The following is a 27,997-nucleotide window of genomic DNA, read 5'->3' as shown; positions in this document are numbered from 1 at the left end:
ATTAGCTCTTTAGCAGTAACAACTTTTCATACTGTCTAATTTGTTTTTTCATCTACCCATGCAGTCATTTTAACAAATTTTCATCTCTTAATGATATTGGTACATCAGACCCCAGAGCAGTACTAACATGAATGGAATGTGTTCCAGGGATAAAATAAAACCAAGGCATAGTACACATTGTATTATTTCTTTCATGTCAAGTACAGGCACAAGCTAAACTATACTGTTAGGGGTCAGGATACTGGCTACTCTGCTATGGGAGATTGGGGCTGGGAGCCTGAAGGGTTTTGGATACTGGTCATGTTGTGTTTCTTCACCTGGGTGCTGGTGTGGGTGTGTGCATTTTGTGAAAGATCATTGCACAATATACTTACGGCAATCCCATATGCTTGTTTGTATTTTATACCTAAATAAATGTTTTTTAGAATATCAGACTGGGGAAATGCCCTTGTACTTCATGTAGATGTACTTCACATCCACCTAGACTTTAAGAATTCCAAAACCAAATACAGCATCACAGAAATGGGAAAGATCTCAATCTAGCCCACTATGTCATGAGGAGGTATAGATGCCTAGAAGGCTTTGAGTCTTGCAAGTGTCCTATGGTGCTATGATTTCACATCTTACAACCAAAGAAACTGATGTTCAGTAAGGTCCCACCTGCTGCAGAGCACCCTGATTCAACTGCCTCCTTTGCTTGAGTTCTTCCAACTGTGGGGCTCAGCCTGTCACATAAGAGTAGCTCCTTCATAGGACGGTTCTTTATTAAACAGGGGATTTGAGTTAACATAGCTTACAAAGACTTCTAATGACAATTCATACAAAAAGAGTTTCTTTCATTTAACCCTCAGGTAACCTGATCTTCAGGTGACCAGTACTATCAAGTATAAAATAGTCTGTATGTTTGAAATTTTATTCTAGGTTTTAAAATCTTTGCTGTCAAAAATAAAGAAATAAAAAAATCTTTACTTTCATGGCAGTTTATTTCACAGCTGTTTTAAAAAAAAAAAACAACAGCTTTGGATGATCTTTGAGGCTTGAGTCAAGGTGCTACCAGATACTCTTCTATGTGTATTTATGCAGATTTCCTACGTAACATTAGTATGATATCCCCTTCAGGTTTGTACTTACTTTGCCCTCAGGAAAAGCCACTTTTTTTTTCTGTATACATGGGGCTGTTTTTACTTGACTGATTACTTTACTCAAGGCCTATAGTTCAGATTTTAATTATATCATATTATGTTATATATTCATATATGGAGTATATAAATAATATAAACTTGGTTTTTACCTTTTTGATAATCCAAAGAGTAATCCTATCTTTGTCAATCCAACAAGCATTGAATTTTTTAGAATCTAGGCTCAGTTCTCATCCAGTGGCCACAGGGCCTTCTTATTCAGATGCTTTTTGTCTTGTCTGATTCTTACAGAAGCCTCTCGATTGATTAACCAGATTATCCTCATGTATCTATGGCCACTGAAGAAGGAAGTAAACCAAGTTACATCAAGAGTAGTCTCCATTCTTTTTTTACTCCTGCTTTCTTATTTGTACTACCTTTTTCCTGTTTACTTACACATTCATTAAAAAAATATTTATTATTTATTATGTGTCAGACATTGTCTTAGGTATAAGATATAAATTGATGAACAAAAATAATCAATAGATCCTGCTTCCAGACCTTACAGTTTATTGAGATAATCATTAAAAAAAAATCCTACAACTGAATAAAACAAATCACAAATGTGGCAAGTAACAATGAAGTGTAATTTGTACTATGTATGAGAGCCAATAATATAGTATTTGAGCCTGTTAGAAATGGCTTCCTTGAAGAGAAAACTTGTTTTAGAATATGAAGAATGAATAGGTATAAATTAGACAAGGAAAGGAGGAGTGAGTATTTCAGCAGTGGGGATAGCATGCACAAAGGTTCTGAGGTGGAGAATTCATGGCACATTTAAGGGACTCAAATGGCTGGAGGTGAGAGTGCATAGGGATGGGGAGGAAAGTGAATAATGGAGAGGACTTATGGATTGGGAGAAGTGGAAGAGTCAGTGGATTGGTGGTCCTGATGGTTGAAAAAAGTTGCCTAGGAGACTCTGAACACACCGTTTGGAAAATGAGCAGTTGGTGGTTGGAGAGTAGGGTTTTTAACTTCCTGACTGTGGAGGAGGATGATTGAGTTTCAAGGAATGACTACAAGAGTGGTGACTGAAATGGGCCAGAAGTAATCTCCAGATTACTGGAGACAAAGTGGTCAAGGAACTGAGAAGCCCTGTGTGGACGACTTATCCATTTGTTGAAGTAGCCTAACATGTTGGGAGGCTGCAGATGAAGACTGGCTATGTGCCACATCTTTAATAAACAAAGTAGATTGAATGGTAGGGGTACAGGGAATGGATGGGGGAAGGAGACCCACTAAAGCCAAATAGAAATTTCCTAAGATTTGAATGGTTTGTATGATAGAGATAGCCTGGATTTTGAGTGATCTCTTTTCCATATTCTCCTTGTATTTTGGCCAGTAGATGGACATAAAAATCAGAGCTAAAGGAGTCTCCTCATTTGGGTTACAAATTCCAAGATGACAGGAACTATGTCTTAATCACTTCTGTAGAGGCTGTGTAGATCTTCTTGGCTTACCCAAATACAAATGGTAGATGTTGATGAATAAAGCATAATAATAAATTATGAATGAAGTAGTGCAGCTATTTTAGATGGAAGATTTTGTTGTTTTTATTTTCCTACAAGCCTGTAAATTTTACAAATTTTACATGACATTTTATCTCTGTGACTATAATTACATTTGCATGTCCATTATTTACATATTAGGCTCATGTTTTTTTCTCCCAGAAGTAAACCTTTTAACCAGAGTAATTAATTTCCCTCTGATTCCATGGGAACTTTACCATTTATGCAAATATTTTGAGGAACCAATTAGTCACATCCTTTTGACAGAAATTGCATGGAGGGGCATCTGGTATGATCAGGTATGTTTTGTCTGGGAAGGATCTCCCTGCCTCCCCAAATTCCAGTTTGTAAGCTTTTATCATTCAGTTGTTTAGCCAGCCATCCAGCAGTCTGTCTTTACTAAGCAATTGCTTGAGAGATTCAGGTAGTTTACAAAAGTATATAAACTATGATTTTAAAGTCAGAAGTAGTATGTTATGAATATGCAAAAAAACTGGCAGGACATGGATCAAGATGTAAATAATGGTATATCTGGGTAGTGGTGTTTTAAATGATATTTATTTTAGCTGAAATATGCATATATTTCCTATTTTTACAATAAGAGTTTTAAAAATAATATTAAGGTGAAAGAAGGTAAATAGGGATGGGGCAAATAAGTCAGGAATAAGACTATGTGAAAAGGAAAAAAGATTGTGCAGGAGATAGATGATTTGTCAAGGTGGAATATGCACGGGTGGACTACAGCTGCATATTTGATTATGCTGCGAGAAGCTAATGCAGGATGCTCTCTTCAAAGGCCTCTGGTCACAGTTCCATATTTCCAGGTCACTTGGCAGAATTCCTACAGTCTCATGTTTTAAGGAGCAAATGGTATGGGTTTCTCGCTAGTGCTGCTGGCATTTTATTTCCTGGGGGGAAGTAGCCATTGATTTCTTTTAATTGTGATACAAAAAAATGATGAACTCCCAGCGGTTCCCCTGCCCCCTTCCCAGCTGTTAGGGAGTCTTGTTTTGGCTCTCATAATACCTGTGGATTGACACAAATCAGATTTTTTTTTTCAGTGTCACTCTACAGACAGTAGACATTTAGCAGCTGGGCAGTGGGTCTGTTCATTATAATGGGAATAGAAGTTAATTTCATATGTCAGTCCAGGGCAGATATTTTGCTGATGGCTTTAAAGTTTTCCACAGAGAGGCAAACATCTTCCTCTTCTAGAGTTTAGAAAGAACCAAAGTCAATTTGGGTGACATTTAATACGTCTCCTTATAAACTATAAGCATCAGGCCAAGCAGGGTTGCAAAAAACTTTTGCTTTAGAGCTGGCCCGGTTTGTAATGCCATGCCAGTGGCAAATATGTCTTCTAAATGATGAGATAGAGAATTCTAGGTAAAAGATAAATATTCATTACCAACGCATGATGAAGGATGACATCTAGAATGATGAATTAAGAATGACACTCTCTGAAGTCCAGGGAATTCTGTCCTGCATTACAGACGCATTATAACTTCAAGATCAGATGGAATAAGATGATACACTCTATAAACTGTAAGTTATCTAGAAAGTTTTTAGGTGATTGGAAAGTACACAGACGTATTTCATAGGCATTCTAATGTAATCTGTTCTTTTAGCTCTGCTTCCAAAGGGAATTGAACATGGGAACTCTGAAAGCAGAAGAATGCAATGTGAAAGAAATAACAATATTCAGCAAATCCAAATTCTAGATGGTTTTAGATTTGTTAAAGAAAATATTTGTAACCTCCAACTATTATATGAAAGCACTATAATCAGATCATTTGCACCCCGCTGAAACCCCCTCTCTTCAGCTCCCCCAAATCCACTGTACCTATTCACTCCTGCCCTGGAAGAAGTCTTGGTCAAATCTCAGAGCTTTGCACTTCCTTTGAGTCACCACAACAGTCTCATTTCAGAAATTAAAAAGTCCTGACCAGTGTAATATCATTTGAAACTTCTCTCCTCTGCCAAGTCAGGCCTGTTTCACACTTGAGAGACTCCAGGGACCAGAGGAAGGTGTAGTACCCAACACTTTGTCACCTCACTTCCTCTCCCATTCCCTGGTTGCTGTTTGTGCCCCTTCAGGACAAAGCTATAAGGAGCTGTGCGTGTTTGATTTCACTGGTACTGTTCTAATCTGGACTGCTACTGTCTGAGAGATGCATGATTACTAATCTCATGGGACATTTTTGTGGGTTTTTGGGCAGTTCCTCTTAGACACCACTGGTGACCATTTTGCTAACAATGGCCATGTTTCCCCTGTCTGGATGGCCATGTTTTTAGCTGCCTTTCCAGCTCCTGGGCTTCTGCCATTCTACTTCTCTTTTGGGTCACATTGGCTCTCCATGTAGTTCTCGTGGGGATTGTCCATTGTAAGATAATCTGTTCCTCCTCGGGGCCACATCTGGCTCATGGGAATGTGCATCTTTGCCTTGCCAGTGGTGGAAGTATAGCCGGTTCACAACAGAGCCTACTTTGCTCTGCAGTTCCAGGGCAGCTAGCCAGACAAAATTTCATGCCTTTAGAGTCCAATTTAAGTAGGAAGCCATTCTTGTTTTTCTCAAACTGTAGGAGATGAAGCTGTTCAAATATTTCTCTCAGACACACCTTTTCCTCCCTCAATTTAGTGCTCTTGAGTAAGCTCCTTTCCAGTGTGGGGTAGAAGGGGATGCAGAGTGTTCTGAGGACTCCGTGCAGAGCAGGTCTCCCTCATGTTCTCATTATCTGCTCTTGTACAGCTGGAGGTGAGCAATGGGCTCATAATGGTGAACGGCTTCAACTGACCACTTGACAAATCCTGAATATATGGTTTTAGCATCTTGTATCTGACAACTAGGTAGTTTCTAGCCTTCAGAATTTCAATTAAAACTGAAACTATTTTATTTTAATATCTTGTTTCGGTAGTATTTTTTTTTTTATTTAGGTAGCTACATTAAACTTCCTATTTGTGTGTGTGTGTGTGTGTGTGTGTGAGTGTGTATAGGAAATAAAAGCACCCGCAAAATGTGGGTAAAGTAGAAATACATGATTAAATATGTAGAGACAAGACGAGGTGTCTTGAATTTTTCTACTCGGGGAGTATAGTTCAATGAAGGATAGTTTCACTTTCCATCTCCAATTTGAAGGGTATTATTATTATTATTATTATACATGTGATTTCTAGTTTAATTATTAGTTCATGAGTAGTTAGACTATAATAAGTTACTTTATCTTCCAAAATATCGATCCATGTCCTTGTGTCTGCTTAATGAAAATGCTTAATAAATATGTTCATAATGAATATGTTTTTCTGTGTTTTTCTGAATAAGTACCATGTCTGATCTAGGAATTTTTTCCCCTAAATATAAGCATAAATCATCTCATAATGTAACATTCTCAGGGGAGAGAGCAATAAGTATAGTTCTTCACTTTTATAAGATTTGCTTTTTGCCCTTAATTCCTTGCAGATTTTATATTGGAAGTCATTCTTTTTCTCCCTGATTTTCAGGTTGGTGATCTTTTTGCTATGGTTGGTCACTCATGACTAATGTAATATAAGTTATGTATAGCTTTTTAATGAGTAGCTTACCAATATAAATGAGTATCTATTTACTTAAAATTAATACAAGTTTTGTGAAGAACTTATATTGTGTGTGATTTTTTATGTTCAGAATTTGAACAATAAGTTACCTTCTTCTACTTTTATTGTAACTATAATTGGGAGTGTGGATCCAGGCACTGCAGCTTATGTAGTTTAAGAGATTCTCCCTAAAGAAAGAAAACAAAATCACAAATACAAAATGAAACTCAAACGTAAATATATATTTAGAATGAAAATAGTCACAAGAAATGAATTTTGAGAAGCTGACATATATTGCAAAGCAAAACGAAATTTAGAAAATTAGCAAAAAGTTGCTCTTTCTCCTCTACACACCCACACTTGTGGGGTGATTTGTAGTACAAGTTCACATACTGGGGTGCCCTATCATCCCACAACAGCCTGGGTGGGGGAGTATTCTGGGAAGCATTCTTACTTTGGGATGACTAGTAATAACACAACTATATCCAGTCGTGGCTGTGAACCAGGCAAATATGTTTCATTATATCCAAACTAAATTGAATCCTCGACTTAGCTTCCCCTTTGCTAGATCTCAAACATGTTTGTGGCCACTCCAGTATCGTTCAATACAAGGGGGAGATATGATTGAGGGGAAGAGGCGATGGAAGGAAATAATGATCATAATTAATTGTGTTGAAACATCTTGTTTTGCAAGTTTTATGCGAACATGTAGCTAAGATCCTCTTAGGGTCCTGAAGTTTAAGATTTGTTAGCTTCACAGTTACCTCTGAGGGAAACTTATGAACAGAAAAGTGAATAACTGAATGTTTCAGATGCTTAAAGGAATCATAAAAGTCCATGTGTCTCTCCTTTCTTTGTTTCATTCTTTTAAATTGTTATCCAGGGGCGCCTGGGTGGCTTAGTCAGTTGAGTGTCTGACTCTTGATTTTGGCTCAGGTCATGATCTCAGGGTTGTGGGATCAAGCTCCATGTAGGGCTCTCAGCACAGAGTCTGCTTGTCCCTCTCCCTCTGCTGCCCCCCCCATCCTGCTCGTGCTTGCTCACTATCTCTCTTCCTCTCTCTCAAATAAATAAACAAGTAAATAAAATCTAAATTGTTATCCAAAGTTATTTTTTTATCTTTGTTTTTAATGTATTAATATTAAACTACATAAGAAAAATGTCCTGTGGAAAACTATATATTTTCTCCTTTTCATGTTTTGAATAAATTTGTGTATTTGATTAGTAGAAAAACATATTTAAGAATAGCAAAATATGTTTACCACAGTAAGAAAAATTTATTTTTGTGAAATCACTAAAGTAAATGCTCTCTTATGTTACTGTGCAACTGCCTGTAAAAGTCATCTGGGCCACTGGAAAAAATGGTAAAGCATGGATTGTATTTATCTTCCTTATGCCTTGTTTCCATTCTGGGTCCTTGGAGTCTCTAGGTAGTAAGTTTAAAAGATTTTAATACAGAATGTCTCAAGTGACTTAGCTGTGTTATGCCTAAACATGAGAATGGAATTGTGCAGCTAAATTCTTCCAAAAGCACAGGTAAAATTACACTTAGGGGAGAGTACTATGTAGACCAAATTCTAGAGACTGAGGGCAGAATGAGATATAAAATTAATCTCATTACCCTTCTATAGGAATATGATCAGAATAATTTTTCAAAATGCCATGTGACTTGTTGACATACAATTAAAATAAAGATGAATAATCCTTTTACTGTACTGTTGGATCCTATTGGCTAGTATTTTGGTGACAGTTTTTGCATCCATGTTCATCATGACCAAGTGGGATTTATTCCTGGGCTGCAGGGTTGGTTCAACATCCGCAGATCAATCAACGTGATACAATACATTAACAAAAGAAAGAAAAGAATCATATGATCCTCTCAATAGATGCAGAAAAAGCATTTGACAAAGTACAGCATCCTTTCTTGGTCAAAACTCTTCAGTGTATAGGGATAGAGGGTACATACCTCAATATCATAGTTTAAAATAAAAGGATAAAATGAAAGATAGTATTTAATTATGAATTTAAAAAACCTTTGTTAAATGAATATGATAGCTTTACATCCATATACATCATACTCAGGCTTCTCAAATAGCTCTTTCTAACTTACAGTGTGGTTTTAAATGTGACCTACTTAAATGGACAGAATCTATATTCCTACCAAAGGAGTGCATCATTTAGCTTGAAGTAATTTCTCTAACAAGAAAAATGTATTCAGAATGTAATTCAAAAAATCTTTAGGAATAAGACCTCTGAGTAGCCACATTGTAGTGCTTCAGAATTCATGCACTAAAGATTGTACCTTTAGTTCAGAAAAGATCTCTTCAGGTTCTCACTGACAGGTTATTTGTAATTATTTTATATTTTCATATCCTTGTTTTCCCCCATTCTTAATTCATAGCAGTTATGAAACAAGGAAAGGGCAGTTGTCATTAATTCATTTATTTTTCGACAACAATTTATTTAATGCCTGTTATGTGTACCTGAAATTGTTTTATGTACTGAAGATACAGCAGTAAGAGCTGACAGTAAAAACGTGAAGAAGTAGAAAAGGTGTAATAAACAGATGCAACAATACAAAACTTACAGTACTTTAGGTCCATTTTGTTTAATCTCCCCTCTTCTGAAAATGGATAGCCAGGCAGGTGTGGTTCTAGATGGGGAGCAGGGCTGTTTCTTACTTGAGAGTGTAGTTTCTTAGAAACCAAACAAATGTGACAAAGTTAAGAATCGAGTTGGGTTGGTTATAGTGGAGAAGCCAGAAAAGCGGGATTAACCTGCCCTCAAATATTGATAGATCTAAGGCATTGATCTCAAACTGGCGCACTGGGCCAAGGAACAACCAAGGAGGTAGGAGCAGGGAAGGTAGCAGCGTAAGCTCGCAAGCCAAAAGGTTAGCAGAACAAACATTAATGATGGAGTTGGATTTTAAACATTTTATTTTCATGGACATGAGGGGTGACTCCTGCATAACTGCTATATAAGATAATTTTATGGGTTGGAATCTGTCTGTGAGGAGGGGAACCTGGAAGAATCCAACCCTCTTAGGTGTGGCAAATCCATGTCTTCCTTAGGTTGTATGTTTATACTCATGGGTGTGTTTGGAGGGAAAGGTGGTAAGTGACCAATTATGATAGCCACCCTCCCAGCCCTGCCCAAACCATCCCTTGGCATTTCCTGTGCTGACAAGGTGATTCCACATTGAGGGGCATAGGGCAGACTGAACACAGGGCAGTACCCTGGGGGCTTTCACACCTCAGTAGCCTCTGAGGGCTTCACTGAATTATAGCAGAGTAGCAATGACAATAATAATGACCCTAGGGTATCAGAAAAGGTTAAATTATTTTATATGTCATTTATTTAAGAAAGCAATGATTATTAGATTTACGCCCAAGAGGTTAATGTTTTAAGTTGTTTGTCATTTGGGGTAGGGGAGGTAGTTACTTTTGAAATTTACTTGATGAAAGTTCATTGGCTAATGTTGGCTGGATAAGTAAGTTGTTGCTTTATGTAGCTTTAGTGATACTCCTGTTGCTTTGTGAAAGTGATTCAGGGCTAGCCCTTTAATTTCCATTTGTGATCAGAGTCACTCTCCATAAAGATGAAAATTTGATTTGGAACAGGAGTGAAGGATTTAGTTCATTAGGCTTGAAATCACATTTATCACCTCATTTGAAATAAATACCTTATTAAATTTAAAAAGTATCTAAAAGTATCTTAAAGCTGGGAAGAAGTGACTACATTATCTCAAAATTCTCAGAAACTTTTAAAATGCTGAGGTCTTTGTACTGGGTAATACTATTCCCTGCTGATACCATGTCAAAACTGAATGATGATATATTTTCCTTACGGCATTGTTTATAGGGTAGATCTTCAACCATCCATTGCTAACAGCATGTTTCTTTTCAGACCTGACAATATTACAGCCTGAAGGGTTATATTTTTATTCAAATAACAGTGTGGACTTGAGCTTCAAAGGAAGAAAAAAGTCAAACTATTATAGTTTGAATACTTTAATAAACATTAAATGATAAATGAATATGATTCTACAGTAGCTGCAGGGTGTGTGGATAATAAAAGAAAATCTTTAGATGGTGATAAACAGTATTGGATGTCTTGCCTTTTATAATCTGCCCTTGCCTCTTACCATTATAGTTGTGAGAGCTGGGGAAGGATGAGGTAGGGATGCATGATTTTTGTTGCCAACTGAATTAAAAGTAAAGGAAATTTTAAATGTAAAACTTAATCATCTCTTTAGAAGGATAAATACAGAAATGTGTTTTGTGTTTACTTGTATATTTCTTTCTTTTTTTTTTTTAAGATTTTATTTATTTATTTGACAGAAAGAGCACAAGCGGGGGGAGCGGCAGGCAGAGGGAGAGGGAGAAGCTGACTCCCCGCTGAGCAGAGAGCCGACATGGGACTCGATCCTAGGACCCTGGGATCATGACTCGAGCTGAAGGCAGACGCTTAACTGACTGAGCCACCCAGGCACCCCGTACTTGTATATTTCTAAATGAGAATATTCTAGAAGTAGCTTAAGAATGAGAACCTGTTAAAGAGATAGGGAGTTTGAAGAATTTACATTTTACATTTATTTGAGGCATTTGTAGTTCTAGACAATGGTAAGGCCAGAGAATATCTGTCTTTATCTTTGATAATCCAGATATAATGGATACACACACTGTTAGATCCAATCCAATGCTGTGCTGATTCTTAAAACGCTATTTCTATTTGAGTTATTAATAGCACTATATACCCACATTGAGTATAGAGATTACTTAATAACACTATACATGTTTAAAATATTTTTCAAAATTCCTAAAAAGAAGTATTATATGACACAGTTTTTTTTAATAGAATATACCAGTGGTTCTCAGAGGTGTGGCCTGTAGACCCAGGAGTCCCATGAAACCCTCTTAGAGAATCTACAAGTTCAAAACTATTTTCATAGTAAATCTAAGACATTATATGCTTTGTGTGTGTGTATGTATGTTGACGTTTATACCTATGATGCAAAAGAAATAGTGGATATAATTGCTGGGACCTTTGCATGAATCAAGGCGGTGGCATCAAACTATACTCTGCATCTGTATTTTTTAGTACTTCTAGACTAAAAACACCTTACTTCGCTGAGGATTTCACATGATGAACCAGTTAAAATTATTACTGTTATTAAATCTTGACCTTTGATCGTGTATCTTTGCAACATTCTACATGATTAAATGAGAATGCGTAAAGCACTTTTACTCCACACTGAGGTACAATGGTTGTCTCAAGGAAAAGTGCCTTGCAGTTGTTTAAGTTAGAAGCTGAACTAGATACTCTTCCATGGGATACCATTTTTACTTGAAATTACAACTGAAAAACTAGTTATGATTAGTCAGACTTAGGTTATTGAGAGACATTTTCTCAAAATGAACAAAGTGAGCCTGTCACTTAAAGGAAAACAACTGACAGCATTTATTGCCAATAACACAGTTCAGGCTTTCAAACAAAAATTAGAATTTTGGAAAATTTGTATTTGCCCATGAGAACATGGGCAATTCCCCAATTTAAAGATTGTTCTGGTGATATTAGTGGTTATATTGTTTTTATGATAGTATGTAATGAAATGTGTCCATGTTTGGAAGAACTACATGACATACTAAACCAATATTTTCCAAATGGTGCATCATGTTATAAAATTATGCCTGGGTGTAAAAGAAGTACAAGAAAGAGCAATGACTGTTAATGTAGCAGAGTAAAATTTTATTATATTAGAAAATTTATTATATTCATGTTGAAAATTAATTTGATTAAAACATAGAAGTTCATGACTTTATTGATATGGTTCATAAAGTACATTGATAAGGTTTCAGATTTCACTGGCAACTAACCTTTAAAAAACTATCACTTGTTGAGTTTTGGGATGATATTAAAGAACAATATCCACAATTATCTGAAAAACTGGGACAGTACTCTTGCTTTTCCAACTGCATATCCTTGTGAGGTCCGATTCTATTGATATGCTTCAACCAAAACAACATATTACAGTAGATTGAATATAGAAGCAAACGTGAGAATACAGCTTTTATTCAGCCAGACATCAAAGAGATTTGGCAAAGATGTAAAACCGTGCTACTCTTTTTTATTTTTTTTTCATTTCAAAATCATTTTTTGAGTATAGTTGATACAATGTTATAGTAATTTCAGGGGTACAACATAATGATTGGGTAAACATTATGCTCTGTTTACTGTAAGTGTAGCTACTATTTGTCCTTATACATTCCTATTAAAATGTCACTGAATTTTTTTAAATTTTATTTATTTATTTGAGAGAGAGCATGAGCAGGGGAAGAGACAGATGGAGAGGGAGAGGCAGATTCCCTGCTGAGCAGGGAGCCCAATGCAGGGTTCTATCCCAGGACCCTGGGATCATGACCTGAGCTGAAGGCAGTCGCTTAACCAACTGAGCCACCCAGGTGCCCTTGAATTTTTTTTTTTAAATAACAGTATTTTTCATGAAAATGTTACTGTGCTGGAGTTAGAAAATCAACATTTTGCTACTATCATAGTAAAGACTGGTTCAGGCAGGAATCATCGCTGAATGCACAATCTACAGGAGAATTTTGATGAAGACCAAGATGTTTTCCGGGCCATAAAAAGTCTCACCATATATTTATTAGTGACAAAGGAAAAATTAAAAAAGAATAATACTCAGCAGAGAAATTCAAAGCGCCTTGACCTGGCGATCAAAGTCACCATTTTTGAGAAGCCATTGGACAGTGTATACTTCCATATGTGACCCCTGGAGAAGGATAGTGTTCTAGTTGAGAATGCATCGCCTAAATCAAATCATGAGCAAACATTTGACAATACCAAGATGAGATTCATTATTTTTAAAAGATAGACATGGTATTCTTCAAAATTGTCAGGTCATAGAAGACAAAAACTGTGGAAATATTCCAGATTAAAGGAAACTAAAGAGAGATGACAACTAAATACCATATCTGACCCTAGGCTGGATCCTGCATTAGAGGGCAAAAGTCCTATAAAGGGCATCGTTGGGTTAAACAGACAAAATTAGCATATGGATGGTAAAGTATTGTATTAATGTGGCATTTGCTGAAGTTGATAACTATACAGTGATTGTAAGAGAGTATCACAATTTTAAGGTAATATACACTGAAATTTTAGGGGTTAAAAAAGGGCCTTCATGTTTGTAACTTACCTTCAGATAGTTCAGAAAAAAGATTAGGTATAAATATAAACACATATTTGTGTATATATTTGTGTGTTAAATATGTGTATACATATACACATACACAGACATGTATACATACATAGAATATAAATGATTTTTTAAATGGGTAGAATGTTAATAATAGATGTATCTGAGAAATCTGCTGTTATATAAGTGTTTTTAGTACTGTTCTTCAAATTTTCTGTAAGTTTCAGTTATTTAATTTTTAATTTTATTAAATAAAAAGTTTAGAAATTAAATGCAGTAACTTATGTTAATGTAATGGGTTCATTATTGTTTTTCAGTTAGCAATAATCGCGCCTCGGATAAACCTCATTGGCTATGATACTGCCACTGCACAAAGCTCATCATTATTGTTTTTAAATGAATTAATATATATTTAACATTTTTCTTAGTTTTGTTTCTCATAGAGTAAGCATGAATATATCTACTCCATGTGAATAAAGCTCTTTGGGGTCCTCGATAATTTTTAAGAGTGTTAAGAGGTTCTGAGACCACAGAGTTGGAGAACCATTAGTATAGACTATGTGTGGGTAGTTAGGTAAGTGTTCCCCTCCTCCTTTTAAGGCTATTTTATGATTCTAGTTAATGAGAGCTGATTTGGTAGATGCCACTAATAATTTAACCTCTTTATGCCTTAGTTTTTATATTTTTAAAATAGGGATATAATATTGCCTAGTCTCAGAGGGCTATTGTAAGGTTTAAGTCAGATGTCTATATAAGGTTCTCAACTAATGACCACTCTGCTATGCTGTCCTTAGTGGCAATGTGTGTTTCTGCTCTGTTATTGCTTCTTTTTGCCATTTGTGCTTTGGCCAGTGATTTTGGTTCTAAATATATGCATATGAGCCACCACAAAGAAATGAAAGAAGAGTATCAGATAGTTCTTAAAATGCAAGTTTACAGTGGTCATGCCCCTTCAAAGAAATGATTAGGGAAACATAGAAGGATGAAGATGAGCAAGGACTTTGGGATTTTTGGAAGTCTCTGATATAAGAAAGAGCATCATAAACTTGGGAAGTTGGACCAATGATTGTATGAAGAGTGGCTGATAGAAAATATGACTGGACAGAAAATATTTCTCCATTAGGGACAAACTGTAACCCTACTTAGCACCATTTCCATGGCATTTCAAATTCCAGATAGGCATCATCTGATTAAATGTGTATGTGTATATTGGGTTAATTAATTTGTTGTAAGAATATATACTTAAGGTAAAGAAAGAATACTATTGTTTTGTGACATTTTCACTGTTGTCTTGGCCCTGTCTAAATTCAGCTCTATTCTGTATCTCACTCTATCAAACATCAAGCCAATGAAAAAGAAAGAAAATTAGATTGTTAAACTATATTATGTTCACCTAATTGCAAATTATCACTTTTTTTTTTGAAAACAAGTGTGGCTTTATTCTTTTCAACTTTCTCTCTTTTACAGATAACTGTAACTGTTAATACAAGAAATTATCACTTTTTAAAAAGAGATCAAAAGATACATAAATGTAAAGGCTTTGTCATTTCAATATGCTATTTATTGTCTTTTAATCTTTTTTGCTAAGACTTGTGATTTATTTTTTTAAACAGATCATCAGAAACTGGAAAGAGAAGCTAGAATCTGCCGTCTTTTGAAGCACCCCAATATTGGTAAGGAAATCTTTTCAGTGTATTTTAAATGTTAATTAAAGTTTATGTTATGTATTTTTTAACCACAACAAAAATGTTACTTTAGTAATCTAGACTATTTGCAACTTCTAAGAAGTAAGTTCCTAATTTTTGGTTTTGGTTACATTTGATTCTTCTAAGTTTTTGAAACATTTTTCAAAAGGTAGCAGTTAATATACTAATACTTTAAAAATAATATAAAATATTATTAATTGAATAGTGCTTTTATGTGTCTTCAAGGATTATTCAGCTGCTGCTGAAGTTTGGAGAGACAGAATTTATGTCGTTATTTTAGTCAGCTAAATTACTTTTTACCTATCCTGTAAGGAGTTTTTCCTATAATTATTGATTTTCTTCCAGAAACTAGTAAAATTATTTTACAATATTATCCATGAATTATGAAATAGCATGATAATGTTCAAAATAAAAAACTGATGAATATAAGAAAAGTAGAAGAAACAAAGGAAAGAAAAAGAAAAACAACAAAAAGAACAAGAACATGATTCTGTGACAGTAGTTTTGATTATTTTAGATAAATGTCACTGCCCCAGCTCTGTGAGTTTTATTGTCAGCCAGATTATTTGTGATGTAGAAGTTGTGAGAGAGGGAGTGATAATGCAGTAGAATTGCAAAATCATTCACTGAGAAGGTTTATGTTCTTCTATTTTTGTGAATGGGACCATTCAATTTCTATTCCTGACTTGAAGTTTCTAGTGTCCTGCGTACTTCTTAGGTTCTTAGGTTCTTAAATGAGTGAATGGATACTACCAAGTAAATCTGAAGCATTAACAAACCAGTAGCTGTCTAATATGAACCTTCTGGTTGGAGAGAGAACAACTCTAAAATGTAAATACATCTTTATAAGTGTTTTACCTGTGACAGTCTTTGGCATTTCTTGGTTGGCTATCTTATTTTGCTAGGGCTGGCATAACAAAGTACAAGAAATTTATTTTCTCATAATTATTTCTCATAATTCTGTAAGCAAGAAGTCTGAGATCAAGATGTTAGGGTTTGTTTCTTCTGAGACCTCTCTCCTTGGGGTGTAGATAGATGTCTTCTCCCTGTGTCTTCACATCGTCTTGTCTCTGTTGTAATTTTTTCTTCTTGTAAGAGCACCATCATATTGTATTAGGGTCCACCCTGATGACCTCATTTAACTTAAATGCCCTTTCAAAGACTTTATCTTCAAATACAGTCACTTTCGGAGGTCCCCAGGTTGAGACACAGTTTTGGAGAGACACAGTTCAGCCCATAATATTGGCTAATGAGAAATTACACAGTATGACCCACTGTGGTTCAAAGAGCACTATTGTTGCTCAGGTTTAAGATAAAGTGAAACTTTGGTTTGGTTTGCTTTGTTACTTTTGTGAAGAAGAGTTGTTACTTGTTTTGTTTTTAATCAAGATCTTTCTGTGAAACTCAGTTTTTGTAGATAATGAAACTGGTTGTCCTCATTTCCTCTAGGAGACCAAAGTCAGACATTCTAAAGACACTCAAACTAAAACAAGAACAAATTTCATTTTGAAACCATGCTGAATAACCTTACTAACAAAGGGGAAGTTGTACACTGGGGAAAGTTCTAAAGTTTTTTTTTTACATGGACAGCACCGTTAACACACTCTGACACCGCAGACAGGTTTTTTTGGTGGTGCATAGCGGCCAATGCCATGGCTCCTTGGTCGCCTCACTTGAGGTTTTCTTCCATCTTTCAAGATTTCAGGAGTACAAAAGCAACTATAGAAATTTCACGTTCTTGAATTCTGAGATCCATTTCTAATCACAAGAGAGATTTTTTAGTGATCCTGTACTACAAGATGGGAATCATAAATAGTTTAAACTTCTAAGACACACTCTCAAAAATCGTAACAGTGGCAAATTACTCATATTATTCATTCACTCAACAAACTGATTTTCTGGGAATACAGTAGGAATACAACAGACCATTATACCTGCCCTCACATAAGTTGCATTTTTGGGGTAGACAGACAGTAAACAAAGTATAGGATGTTATATTGTGATAAGTACTGAGGGGGGAAAAAAAAGCAGGGAATGGAAATTGGTTATGTTGGGGGATTATGATTTCAGATAGTTTGGTCAGGATGACTTAATTGAGAATGAAATTGGAATAAAGACCTAAAAAACAGGAGGAAGCAAGTCATTTGGCTCTCTGGGGAAAAAAGCATCAACAGAGGGAACAAACAGCCTTTGTAAAAACCCTGAGGAAGAATTTGCCCAGTCGATTCCACCAAAACTTTTTTTCTAATTGGAGAAATGTGGATGAATTATTTTTCCTTCTATCTTATCTTAATTGATTATCTTAATTAATCTTCATGTTATGCAGTTTGACAGTGTTGTATTTACTCACACAAAGAGAAATGATTAAACACCAACAGTAATTGTCAAAAAATAATAAGCAGCAGTAAACAAAGGACTGCTTTAAAGGTAGATGCCATGATGGGTATCTGAGATTGTGCTGGAGAGTAGGGAGAACAGTGCGGTAAGCGCAGTGCTGCTGTTCCCATTGGTTAACAGTTTCATGTAGATCACTCGCACTTACTTGCTCACTGCTGGTTCAGTTTACTCAGGTAAAACAGCATTTGGTCTTGATTCTCCTGAAATAGGTAATAAAGTGATATCTAGTATGAGACTCTTACCTCTTCTTCCCTTTCCTCCATTCTATTATTTGCTCGGTTATCTTAAAATCTACCAGGTTTTAGAACTTGAAGGAACGAAATGCTACTTTTGACAATTTTTTCCTCCAGTGAAATTTTGCTTGTTACTTTTTTTTTTTTTTATGTGCCTTTCTCTTGGCACAGAGTCAGTAATCTGGGAACTTGCAAGTAAAAGGTTTCTCTTGAAGAAACACATAAAGCAACTAAAATTGGTAATTCATAAACCACTCTTTTTTTTTCTTTAGTGTTTCTTTAATATTTTTCTAATTTTCAAAGTAAAGCACAGTGGAAAGTTTGGAAAACACAGTGATGTCTGAAGAAGAAACCAAAGGAAACGACTTTTAATATCTGTTGTATTCATTTCTACCTTTTGTTGATAAATCTTATGTGTATGATAACTTCCAGTATTCTCTTCTACACATTTTCATACCCATTTAGGTAAACCATGAAAACATAATTTTTAAAATTATCTTACTTAACAAAATTTATTTAGTGTTGTGGTCATTGCCAGCTGTGTTCTAGGCTCAACACACTGGTGATGAAGTGGTAATCAAGAGAAACAATATCTCTGCTTTACTAAAGGTCACACCCTAGTGTAAGGAGATAGGCCACAAAACAAAGGGCCATCATTAAAATGTCATAGAGATTAGTTCTATGCAGAGAATTAAAATAGCGGAAATTGACACCAGGGGATTGGGTGGCTACTAGCAAAGAGGAACAGAATCAGACACTCGTTTAAGTCATTAGGCAGATTTTATTCAATATTATTGCATTAGGGGAAAGGGCTGAGCTCAGTTCCAAATGCAGCAAAGACAACTAGGGATTTATAGCCAAGGAGCAGAATGAGAATTGAAAATTGCTGAGAGGAGATAGCAAACGTAGGGGGATTCTTACTGAACTTACTAAACTACTGACGAGATTCTTATTAAAGGAAGGCCAAAGGCTTAGACATCCAGGGCTAGGGATGAAGAACTTGATCAGATGTCAAGGGTGATCACATATCAAAGATGGAGGGGTGACTTTGTAGGATTCTTCGCTAAGACTAGCTTAGGCAGGTTGAGTATAGGGCCCAAGACAAGGCCTAGTCAAAAAGAGGGCTCAAAGAGCCTGCCTAATTTTGGTCAAGGGGACAGTCTTTGTCACTACATTGAGTGGCTTGTCACGCAAGATATGTCTGCAGGGGTCACATTTAAATTGATATCTAAAAGATAAGAATCCATCATGAAAAAGCTCAAGGAGAAAGGGTTTCAGGCAGAGTAAACTTCCCCTGTTAGAGGAAGAGGCAGAGGATCAGCATGTAGCCTACCATGAGTGAAAGAGAGAGAGTGACCTGAGATGGGTCCGAAGGATAGGTAGATGCCTGACCACAGGGCCTTGGAAATCAGGTGAGAGCATTTAGGTTTTATTCTAAGTGTAGTGGGAAGCCCATAGAAGGATAATAAGCAAGAGCGTGTCATCATCTGATTTGTTCTGCCTGCTGTGTGTAAAATGATTGTAGTCACATGAACACAATCAGAGATAATAGTGCTCCATTAGTTCATTAGAATCCAGTGTTTATCACCCTTGGCTCCTTCTTTTCGGCAAGAATTTAAATGGATCCAGGCTGACCTCTTTTCTGTGTGTTCCACATAGTCCATGAAAAGTACAATGCATTTTTTGGCTCAACAAATTTGGGAGTGCAGGCAGTTTCCTAAGCAGCATCATCTTTGCCCCTGTCTTCAGAGCAGCTAGCCAGACTATTTTGTTTGAGCCCCAAACTAGAAAGATTATAGCTAACCTTATCTTAAGGTGTTGAAGCAGTTTGGAAAGGACATCTTACCTCAAGCTTCTGTTAATTACCTTATTTTTCATTATTATGTTCATCCTTTATTTTAATAAAATGGGCTTATTTTCTCTTGAGTTATAAGCAGATCTGTGGTAAATCAAATAGTCTGAGCTATATGTTAGCATATCTACTAAGTGAAGGAAAATAACTTTAAGGTAGTGAAATAAAATACTTGAGGTAATAGCCAAATTGTTCTCAAAATTATTTTATATTTCCATTGTTTTTGTACTTGATCTTTGATGAGCATTATTATTGAGGAATTTTTTGAAACTCATGTCAAAGTCCAAATAAAACAAGAGAAACTAGGGAGATCAGGCAAAACCCTCATTTAATGCAACTGTATAAATCTGAAAAGAAGTGGGCCATGAAAGGAAAAGAGAAAATATCAGGAACTTTGATCTGATTCATCTGAGGTCCCAAGTGAGAAAGATACCCGCTTATTCTTTATTTGTATGGAGATCAATATTTGAGACAACTTTTCAGTTGGCGGGATGATAAATTTTGTGCCTGGGCTATCCCATTCTCTAAAGACCTGAATTTACACTTTGTGTAGACTTTAGAAAGAGCAAGATGGTTTTTTGAAAGTGTAAGAGAACATTTATATTTGTAGAAGATCAATATCTCCTTTGCAAAGTAAGCCTTTAGTGATATGGCTCAATGAATCCCAGTAGCTAGAGAGCTAAAGGAAGGGCTATGTGGCCTTTAATAAAAAGAATCTAGTCTGTGCTGGTGCCCTGGGGCCCCTAGTACAATGAGTTAACCATTCTGAGATCATATCATAATATCTTAATGATTATCACCTTCCTACCAGCTCTCTCAGCCACTACCCCAAAACACATAAACACACTCATACATTATTGTAAGGCATAATAGAAAATTAAAGAAAGTCTATAGACTCAGTGAACCCCACTTTATTCTGCTTCTGACACTGGGTCTGTTCAATGAACTGCTAAAGCATACTCCATTTGTTTATTAATGTCTAGCAGCGCTCTTTGTAAAGCAGAGAAAATATTTACCATTTTATTTTCTTAGAATTATTAGGGAGAACTAGGTAGTGCATCTTATCTTTTTGGTGAGTTAATAAACTTTGGAAGATACTTAATGTAAATAAACAGTTGGGTAAATTATTAAGGGGCATTACTTATACCATATACCACCTAATTGATAATTTCTTAATGTCTGGTAGTTTTTTCCTGAGAGATATATCCTCAACAGTGGAAAAACATTTCAGCATTTCAGAAACTTTTATGTATCATTCACATACATACATACATATATATTCACATATATATATATATATATATATATATATATATATATAATCAGAGAATCACAATATTGCAGTAACAGAGATCTTATAGTTATCTCGTACAAACTCTCATTTTTTTAATAATTGAGGAAACTAAAATTTTCTGTATCTATAAGACTTATCCAAAGTCACAATTCTTTAATGATGTTGCCAAGCCTAAATTCTTGATACCATCTGTATAAAGAGGTACTGATGTTTAAGGGAACCTGACTTGCAGCAAGATTGAAAAGGCGTTGGTAATCATGTTCATTTTCAAGGAGAATTTTGAAGTTGTTTTTGCTTCAAATCAATCCTTCCCCACATATAGGAAAAAACAAAACAAAACAGTAAGTTAAAAACTTCTAATACTAATAGAAGAAAAGAAAACTTTGTAAGTTTTGGAGAGCATAAGTAATACTGGTCTACTCTGATATGGAGCTACATGTTCCATAAAGAAACACTGAACAGATTTTATAGTTTGACATATATAACAATACATAAAGTTACATATGCTGACAGAGATTAGAAAATATATAAAGCCTTTACTTACTATATAAGCAGGTTTTCCATGCCCATGAGGGATAATTTATGCCATCTAGGATTTATATAATTTCCTTTTCCTAAAATGTGAAACTGGAAGAGCCCTTAGGAATTATCTAAATCCAGCCTAGATTCTGCAGATGGGAGTTTGGAGGTTTCAGTAGGGAGGTAATGCCCAAGGTCACACACACATCTCCAAAGGGATTAAAATGTACAACCTGCTTATTACTTCGCTTTGCATGTAGTGTTTTTCTTTTTCCCTGACCTTAGGCATGGTGTCATACTTTAATATTAATATTTTAACCTCAATCTTAGATCTCCCTATTTTTTGCAAATAATCCTTGAGTTAAGTATCATTCCTCTAATTTTCACAAGACAAAATTAAGTCATTTTTGTTTGTTTTTTGCTTTTCACAACATTTTACCTTTTTGTTCTACTCCACATGCAGTCCTCTTTCAGGTTCCTAGAATTTATAAGAAACCACTCTAATCGTATTGCATATACAAGCTTAAATTCAGTAAAAACTTACCTTAAATATTCCCAGTAGTTAGTTATCAAATGATTAAATTGCCTTATATGTCTATTGCTACAATATTTCAGTTTTGAATCCTTTGAAAGGGTCATATGGGAAAGGAGAACAGAGTTAGTGCAGAGTAAATATTAATTGGTGTGCTGAGAAAACAAAATTAATGATTTTGAATGACACTCAGGTCTTTTTCAGTGTTATGAGAAATTGAACAACATTACAAGAGAATGATACTTAAAAGTTTTTCTCTATGACCTCCCCCATTATTGGCAATTATGCCTAATATTCGTAAGTTTGTAATTATACAAGAATAAGTAATTTTTATTGCTAAACAACTTGCTCTACTGACTTTTCAACAGATAAAAGGTAATTTAACGTAATTCAGTAGTAAAAAAAGCAAGATAATCTTGTTTTATGTTCACCTTTTATTTGATTAAATCTCACCTCTTTATCTTGATTATTTGGTGTGAGGGCTAAATTACTTCTCAGAATATCTTACTGTCTGCAGAATTGATTACCCTCTCTTAACAAATGTGAGAAACAGCACAGAGAGATTTTTTTCCCAGCAAATAATTATTCTCAAAATTTCTCATTATTTACTATAGCTTTTTCTTTTTTTCTTTTATTCATTTAATATGGTACCTGGTGTACACTTCATAATTCTTGGTTGAAAGTTAAATTCATCATCACCTTAAGTAAACAAACTATTTAGTAGAAAGATAAAATATGGATATAAAAATTATTGATACAAGTTAACATTTTAAATTGTCTTTTAATTGGTGAGTTTGGATATGAATCCATTTTTTATTGACTCCTGTGTAAATAAATTTTTTTTCCATATATCAATGAAACAACCACTTCCCTGAGTTATATTAGAATAGTTGGATTTTATGTGAAACTGGAGAAAAAATGGTTCTTCTATTACAAATGAAGGACAATTTGTGATTTGGACTTACTGGATAAAACACTTTGATCTATCAGTGCATGATACTTACTCAAATATATCCTCTGTTTTATTCTACTAAACCTATTTTATTTTCATCTTGTCCTGTCTTCACTATGTTCAGGGTAGAATCTCGTATCTGAGTATTGGAAGCTTATAATAGTTTCTTGAGCTCAGAATTGTGCCCTAAACTGAAACTTTGAGAAAAAAAAATTCCCAACATTACTAGCACCTTTTTGTTTCTTTATTTGCTTGTTTGACTGGGGTTTGAGTTCTACAGAATCCCCTCCCCACTCCCTTACCTCCCCCTGGGTAAGAACAGCTCATGTAGCCTGGAAATGCTGAAAGGAGCTGAGGAATCTCTTAATCACTTAAAAAGCATGGCTCTTTCCCTTTTTTCTGATAGTTTTGACAATAAAAATAAACTTAGATACAGTAAGTTATTGTGTTACGATTTGAAGATGGGCTGAGGAAAAGAAAAAAATTAAGTTGGAATTCCAGTGAACTTTATCACTACAATTAATAGCAGAGCTGTGGGCGCCTGGGTGGCTCAGTTGGTTAAGCGACTGCCTTCGGCTCAGGTCATGATCCTGGAGTCCCTGGATCGAGTCCCGCATCGGGCTCCCTGCTCGGCAGGGAGTCTGCTTCTCCCTCTGACCCTCCCCCCTCTCATGTGATTGCTCTCTCATTCTCTCTCTCTCAAATAAATAAATAAATAAATCTTTAAAAAAAAAAAAAAAAAATAGCAGAGCTGTTAACTGTGTTATCAGACACTATTCTAAATGCTTTCCATGCATCCAGTCTTTTAATCTTCAAAACAAACAAGTGCCATTCTTGTCTCCAGTTTACAGACAAGGAATATAAAGCCTGAACAGGTTACACAGTCAACCAAGGTCAGACAGCTAGTAAGTAGTAGAGTTGAGATTCCAGCCTGCACATCCTGGTATCACCATCCGTACTCTTCAACACCGCGCTGTGTTGCTTATGATTGTATGACTCTGAATTAGCCACATTGTTATTTAATAAGTAAAGAATCTCCAAATTTTATGAAGATTAGTTAAAATAACAGCAGACTGAAATCCCTTCCTAGAGATGTTATGTAATTTTGCTATTTCTAGTCCTTACTCTAGGGGAGAAATAGCATAAGATTATTGAAAAACTTATGGCAAATACAGATATTATAGAACAATTATATTTTAATGACAATAACTTTCATGGTCTTTGTGAAAAACCTTTTAAGTGGTTGTATCTGGCCCTGAATTAATTATTTACTTGCTATGTAAGACTTTTACTCTCTTCTTATTGATGGGGAAAATGAATGACAAATATTTGTCGGAGAACAATGAAGGTTAAGGAAACAAACCAACAACAGTACTTGATTTGTAACATATGACAATTTTTTTTTAAAAAAACTATTCTTTAAATTGTAGAAAAAGAATTGGGATAGGACACTCGTGAGATGATGGATTTCTAAGATCAGATAAACCCTTGGAGTTGTAGGTTATGTATATGTGTGTGGGGGGGGGGTTAAGCAATCATTGCTTATAGCTTATTTATTTTTGCTTATAACTTATTTTAATAGAATATACATAGGAATACTAATTTAGAGTTTTGAAATAACTTTTGAAAGTATAATTTAGAGTCCAGTTATAGCATTTATTTCTAGCATTTGTAATGTAAACTGTGGTTTAGTTTGATAGAAAAGTTGCCACTTTAGGGGAGGTAGCTCTATATTCCTATTACTTATCAATTTGAAAGTAAGAATTCATTCTCTTTTAAAATGTTCCACAGGTCAATTATCATATGGTTTCACTTATTTGTGGAACATAAGGAATAACATGGAGGACATTAGGAGAAGGAAGGGAAAAATGGGCGGGGGGAATTGGAGGGAGAGATGAACCATGAGAGACTATGGACCTGAGAAACAAACAGGGTTTTAGAGGGGAGGGGGGAGGGGGGATTGGTTAGCCCGGTGATGGGTATTAAGGAGGGCACGTACTGCATGGAGCACTGGGTGTTATACGAAAACAATGGATCGTGGATCACTACATCAAAAACTAATGATGTATTGTATGGTGACTAACATAACATAATAAAATTAAAAAAAAAAAAAGAAAAAAAAAAGAAATTAAAAAAAAAAATGTTCCACAGGTAGAAGTATTTGCTGTTTGTATTTGATTTGCATCTGCTTCACAAAAACTACCCCAGATCTAATGAGTTTGCCATAATGATTATGTCAGATTATTGTTTGATAGGTTCATTTTGTTGATTATTTAGTTTTAAAAGCTAATGGCCTATGTTGAAGAAAATAGTGCATACAGTTATATGACTTGAATTCTTATTCTTTCACATTTTGTACATCTGTAGTAATTTATAATATATTTCCTATGAAATGATAGAAATTATTTGGTAAGATTTTGTTCACACTTTTGAAGTTCAGTAATTTTTATAGTTTATTCTTCAAATATTACTTTCAGCTTTTAGTCCTGAGTTTATTTTGTAGATAGTTCAACCATAGGCTTAGAATAAGAAAAATTTCTATAGCCTACAATGTTAATCACCAAAGTAGATGGCAATAATTTTTATGAGTCTATTATTTTGAAGTATAGGAAATCTTGTCTTTCATTTGTTCTATTCAGAATTTACTTATGAAAATTGGAAACTTAAATTGTGTAAACAGTTCCCCCTATGAGGATATCCTGAATTATGATTTCCTTAGGTATAAGTGTTTTTGCGTATATAGATGAGTTTACATTGGATATTTGTTAAAAAAAAAAACCACATAACTATGCTTTGTTAATCTATTTTTCACTAAGAGCAGAGTTCTCACTTTCAAATTGAAGTGGTGAAGCCTAGTGTTATATTTTAATTAGCTCCGAAAATATTTTTTTAAAGATTTCATTTATTTATTTGAGAGAGAGAGAGAGCATGAGCGGTGGGGAGGGGCAAGGGGAGAGGGAGAAGCAGGCTTCTCCCTGAGCATGGAGCCTGATGCAGGGGCTCAATCCCAGGACCCTGAGATCATGACCTGAGCTGAAGGCAGATGCTTAACTGACTGAGCCACCCAGGTGCCCCGTCTCTGAAAATATTTCTTAAAAGCTTTTGAAAAATATAATAAAGAAAATACACTGATTTAGTTTCTTTCTACCTATTATTTTTTCTTCTAATTTCTTAAAACAATCATTAGATGAGTCTTTTTAAAATCCACATTTGATTTCAGAATTAAAGAATAATACCAGCCTGGGAAAAGGTAAAATGAAAAAAAGATGAGCAAAATAAAAGTATATATAATCTGCAAGTTGTCTTCTATTTCCAGTGATTAGTATTAAGCATTGAATTGAATACTGCTAACTCCATTGCAGTTAAAATACTGAAAGATCATTACAACGATGAATGAGCCATAGTCCTTGACCACAAGTTCACAATTTTGGAGGGCAGATAGTTCTGTGCGCAACTAAAATATAATGTGGTTATGTGCTTTAATGACGCTATTACTAAGGTGCCATGAGTGCACTAAGGAATAAACTAAGAATTTTAACTGAAATACATTGGGTAATGAAAATAATTTTTGCCATAAAGAAGTAGGTATTGTACGCAATAGCAGTGTAGAAAGACAAAACAACAAAAAGAAAAAGTCAGTTGTAAAAGTTCATGTTACACTTGAAGAATGATAGAAAATCTGAAATGACTGGAGTATACTGGGTGTGTTGACCATAAAGTTTGATTGGGAATGATAACAGAGAGTCTTGACTTTTCTGTGCCAAAGTGTTTGATCTATAATCTTTAGAGATGAATTATTAAAGATTTATTTATTTGACTCATATGATTGTATTGGTTTCTTAGAAAAACAATTTTGGCAGTAATAAACATGATTTTTTTGGAGTCGGGAGAAATTTGTGTTGAAAAAGCTTTTGAAAGTTTTTTGAATTAATTTATATATAAGGCAAATGATGAATTCCTGAACCATGGTAATGGGAACAGAGATGGCAAGAAGGGCAAAGATAATAGAGATATTGTGAGGGTAGAATTAGGAGGTCTTGGGCAGTAGTTAAATTGTGATAAATGAGATAGAAAGTGGTTTCTCTGAGGTTTTTAGTTTGGGTGACTGGAGAGATGTTGATTTTGTTAATAGGGAACAAAGGAGGAAAAGGAAGTTGGGAGAAATTAAAAATTTAGTTGATTTGAGAACATGATGAAAGTATTTTTTTTTTAAGATTTATTTATTTAATTGAGAGAGACGACAAGCAGGAGGGACAGAGAGAGAGGAAGAGAGAATCCCAAGCAGACTCTAACCTGGGCCTCAAACTCACGACCCTGAGATCACGACCTGATCCGAAACCAAGAGTTGGAGGCTTAACCGACTGTGCCACCCAGGCACCCCTAATGAAAGTATTTTTTAAAGATCAGGAAATACCTTTTATGGGGGGTCATAAAAGAAGGACAAAGAAGGAAAAAGAGAAATAGCAAACAATACCCATAAAACCCTGATCATTTACTTTTTGCTAAAAACTTAGCCTTTCCCCATTTGGGCATGCTTCTTCAGGAGGGAAGTGGTTGGCAATGATTATGATCGTCCCTCCCAGACCAAGAGAATGTAGCTAGACTTTTGGTTTTGGGTCCTTTTTTTCATGCAGGAAGTAAAGATAGTAAAGTTGGGTTCTCAAAATATCTTTTTAATAAATAAGATAATTAACTGCACCAACTGTGGCTGAATGTTTCTAGAGTGTTCCCCCACATTCTGTCAACTAGAGTAAGGCTCACTTTTCACTAATCTCTCATGCCTTAGCCAAACATGTATCTTTTAAATGACTCAGTAACTTGATAATTACTTTAATTAGGATATATCCTATCTGACTTACATGTGGGATACCACATGGAGCTCTAGAGAATATGAATATGTATTTTGGAGACATTTACATGTAGGAGAGTGAAAGTGGATAAATGCACACAGCAGTGTATTATGAAGAGGGTCAAAGACAAATGATCACTAATACCTAGTCATGAGGAGCATAAAAATGATTTTTTAAGACCAATAACAACAA

General features: G+C 35.1%; 1 protein-coding gene and 1 pseudogene across 17 annotated transcripts in view; one reads left to right on the top strand and one right to left on the bottom strand.

The window, feature by feature from the left end:
* CAMK2D (calcium/calmodulin dependent protein kinase II delta) overlaps nucleotides 1-27,997 on the top strand; it is a 323,991-nt gene that overhangs the window by 80,122 nt on the left and 215,872 nt on the right. For all 17 annotated transcript variants that reach the window (XM_032401065.1, XM_032401063.1, XM_032401064.1 and 14 more), the window contains exon 3: nucleotides 15,084-15,143. In XM_032401065.1, coding sequence (XP_032256956.1) covers nucleotides 15,084-15,143 — 60 coding nt within the window. The remainder of the gene's footprint in view (nucleotides 1-15,083; nucleotides 15,144-27,997) is intronic.
* On the bottom strand, nucleotides 13,716-13,848 carry LOC116630376 (annotated as a pseudogene).

This window comes from Phoca vitulina, unplaced genomic scaffold, assembly GCF_004348235.1.
Source record: "Phoca vitulina isolate PV1807 unplaced genomic scaffold, GSC_HSeal_1.0 scaffold3, whole genome shotgun sequence".
NCBI classification, from domain to species: domain Eukaryota; kingdom Metazoa; phylum Chordata; class Mammalia; order Carnivora; family Phocidae; genus Phoca; species Phoca vitulina.
This window is presented reverse-complemented; position numbering and strand designations above follow the sequence as displayed.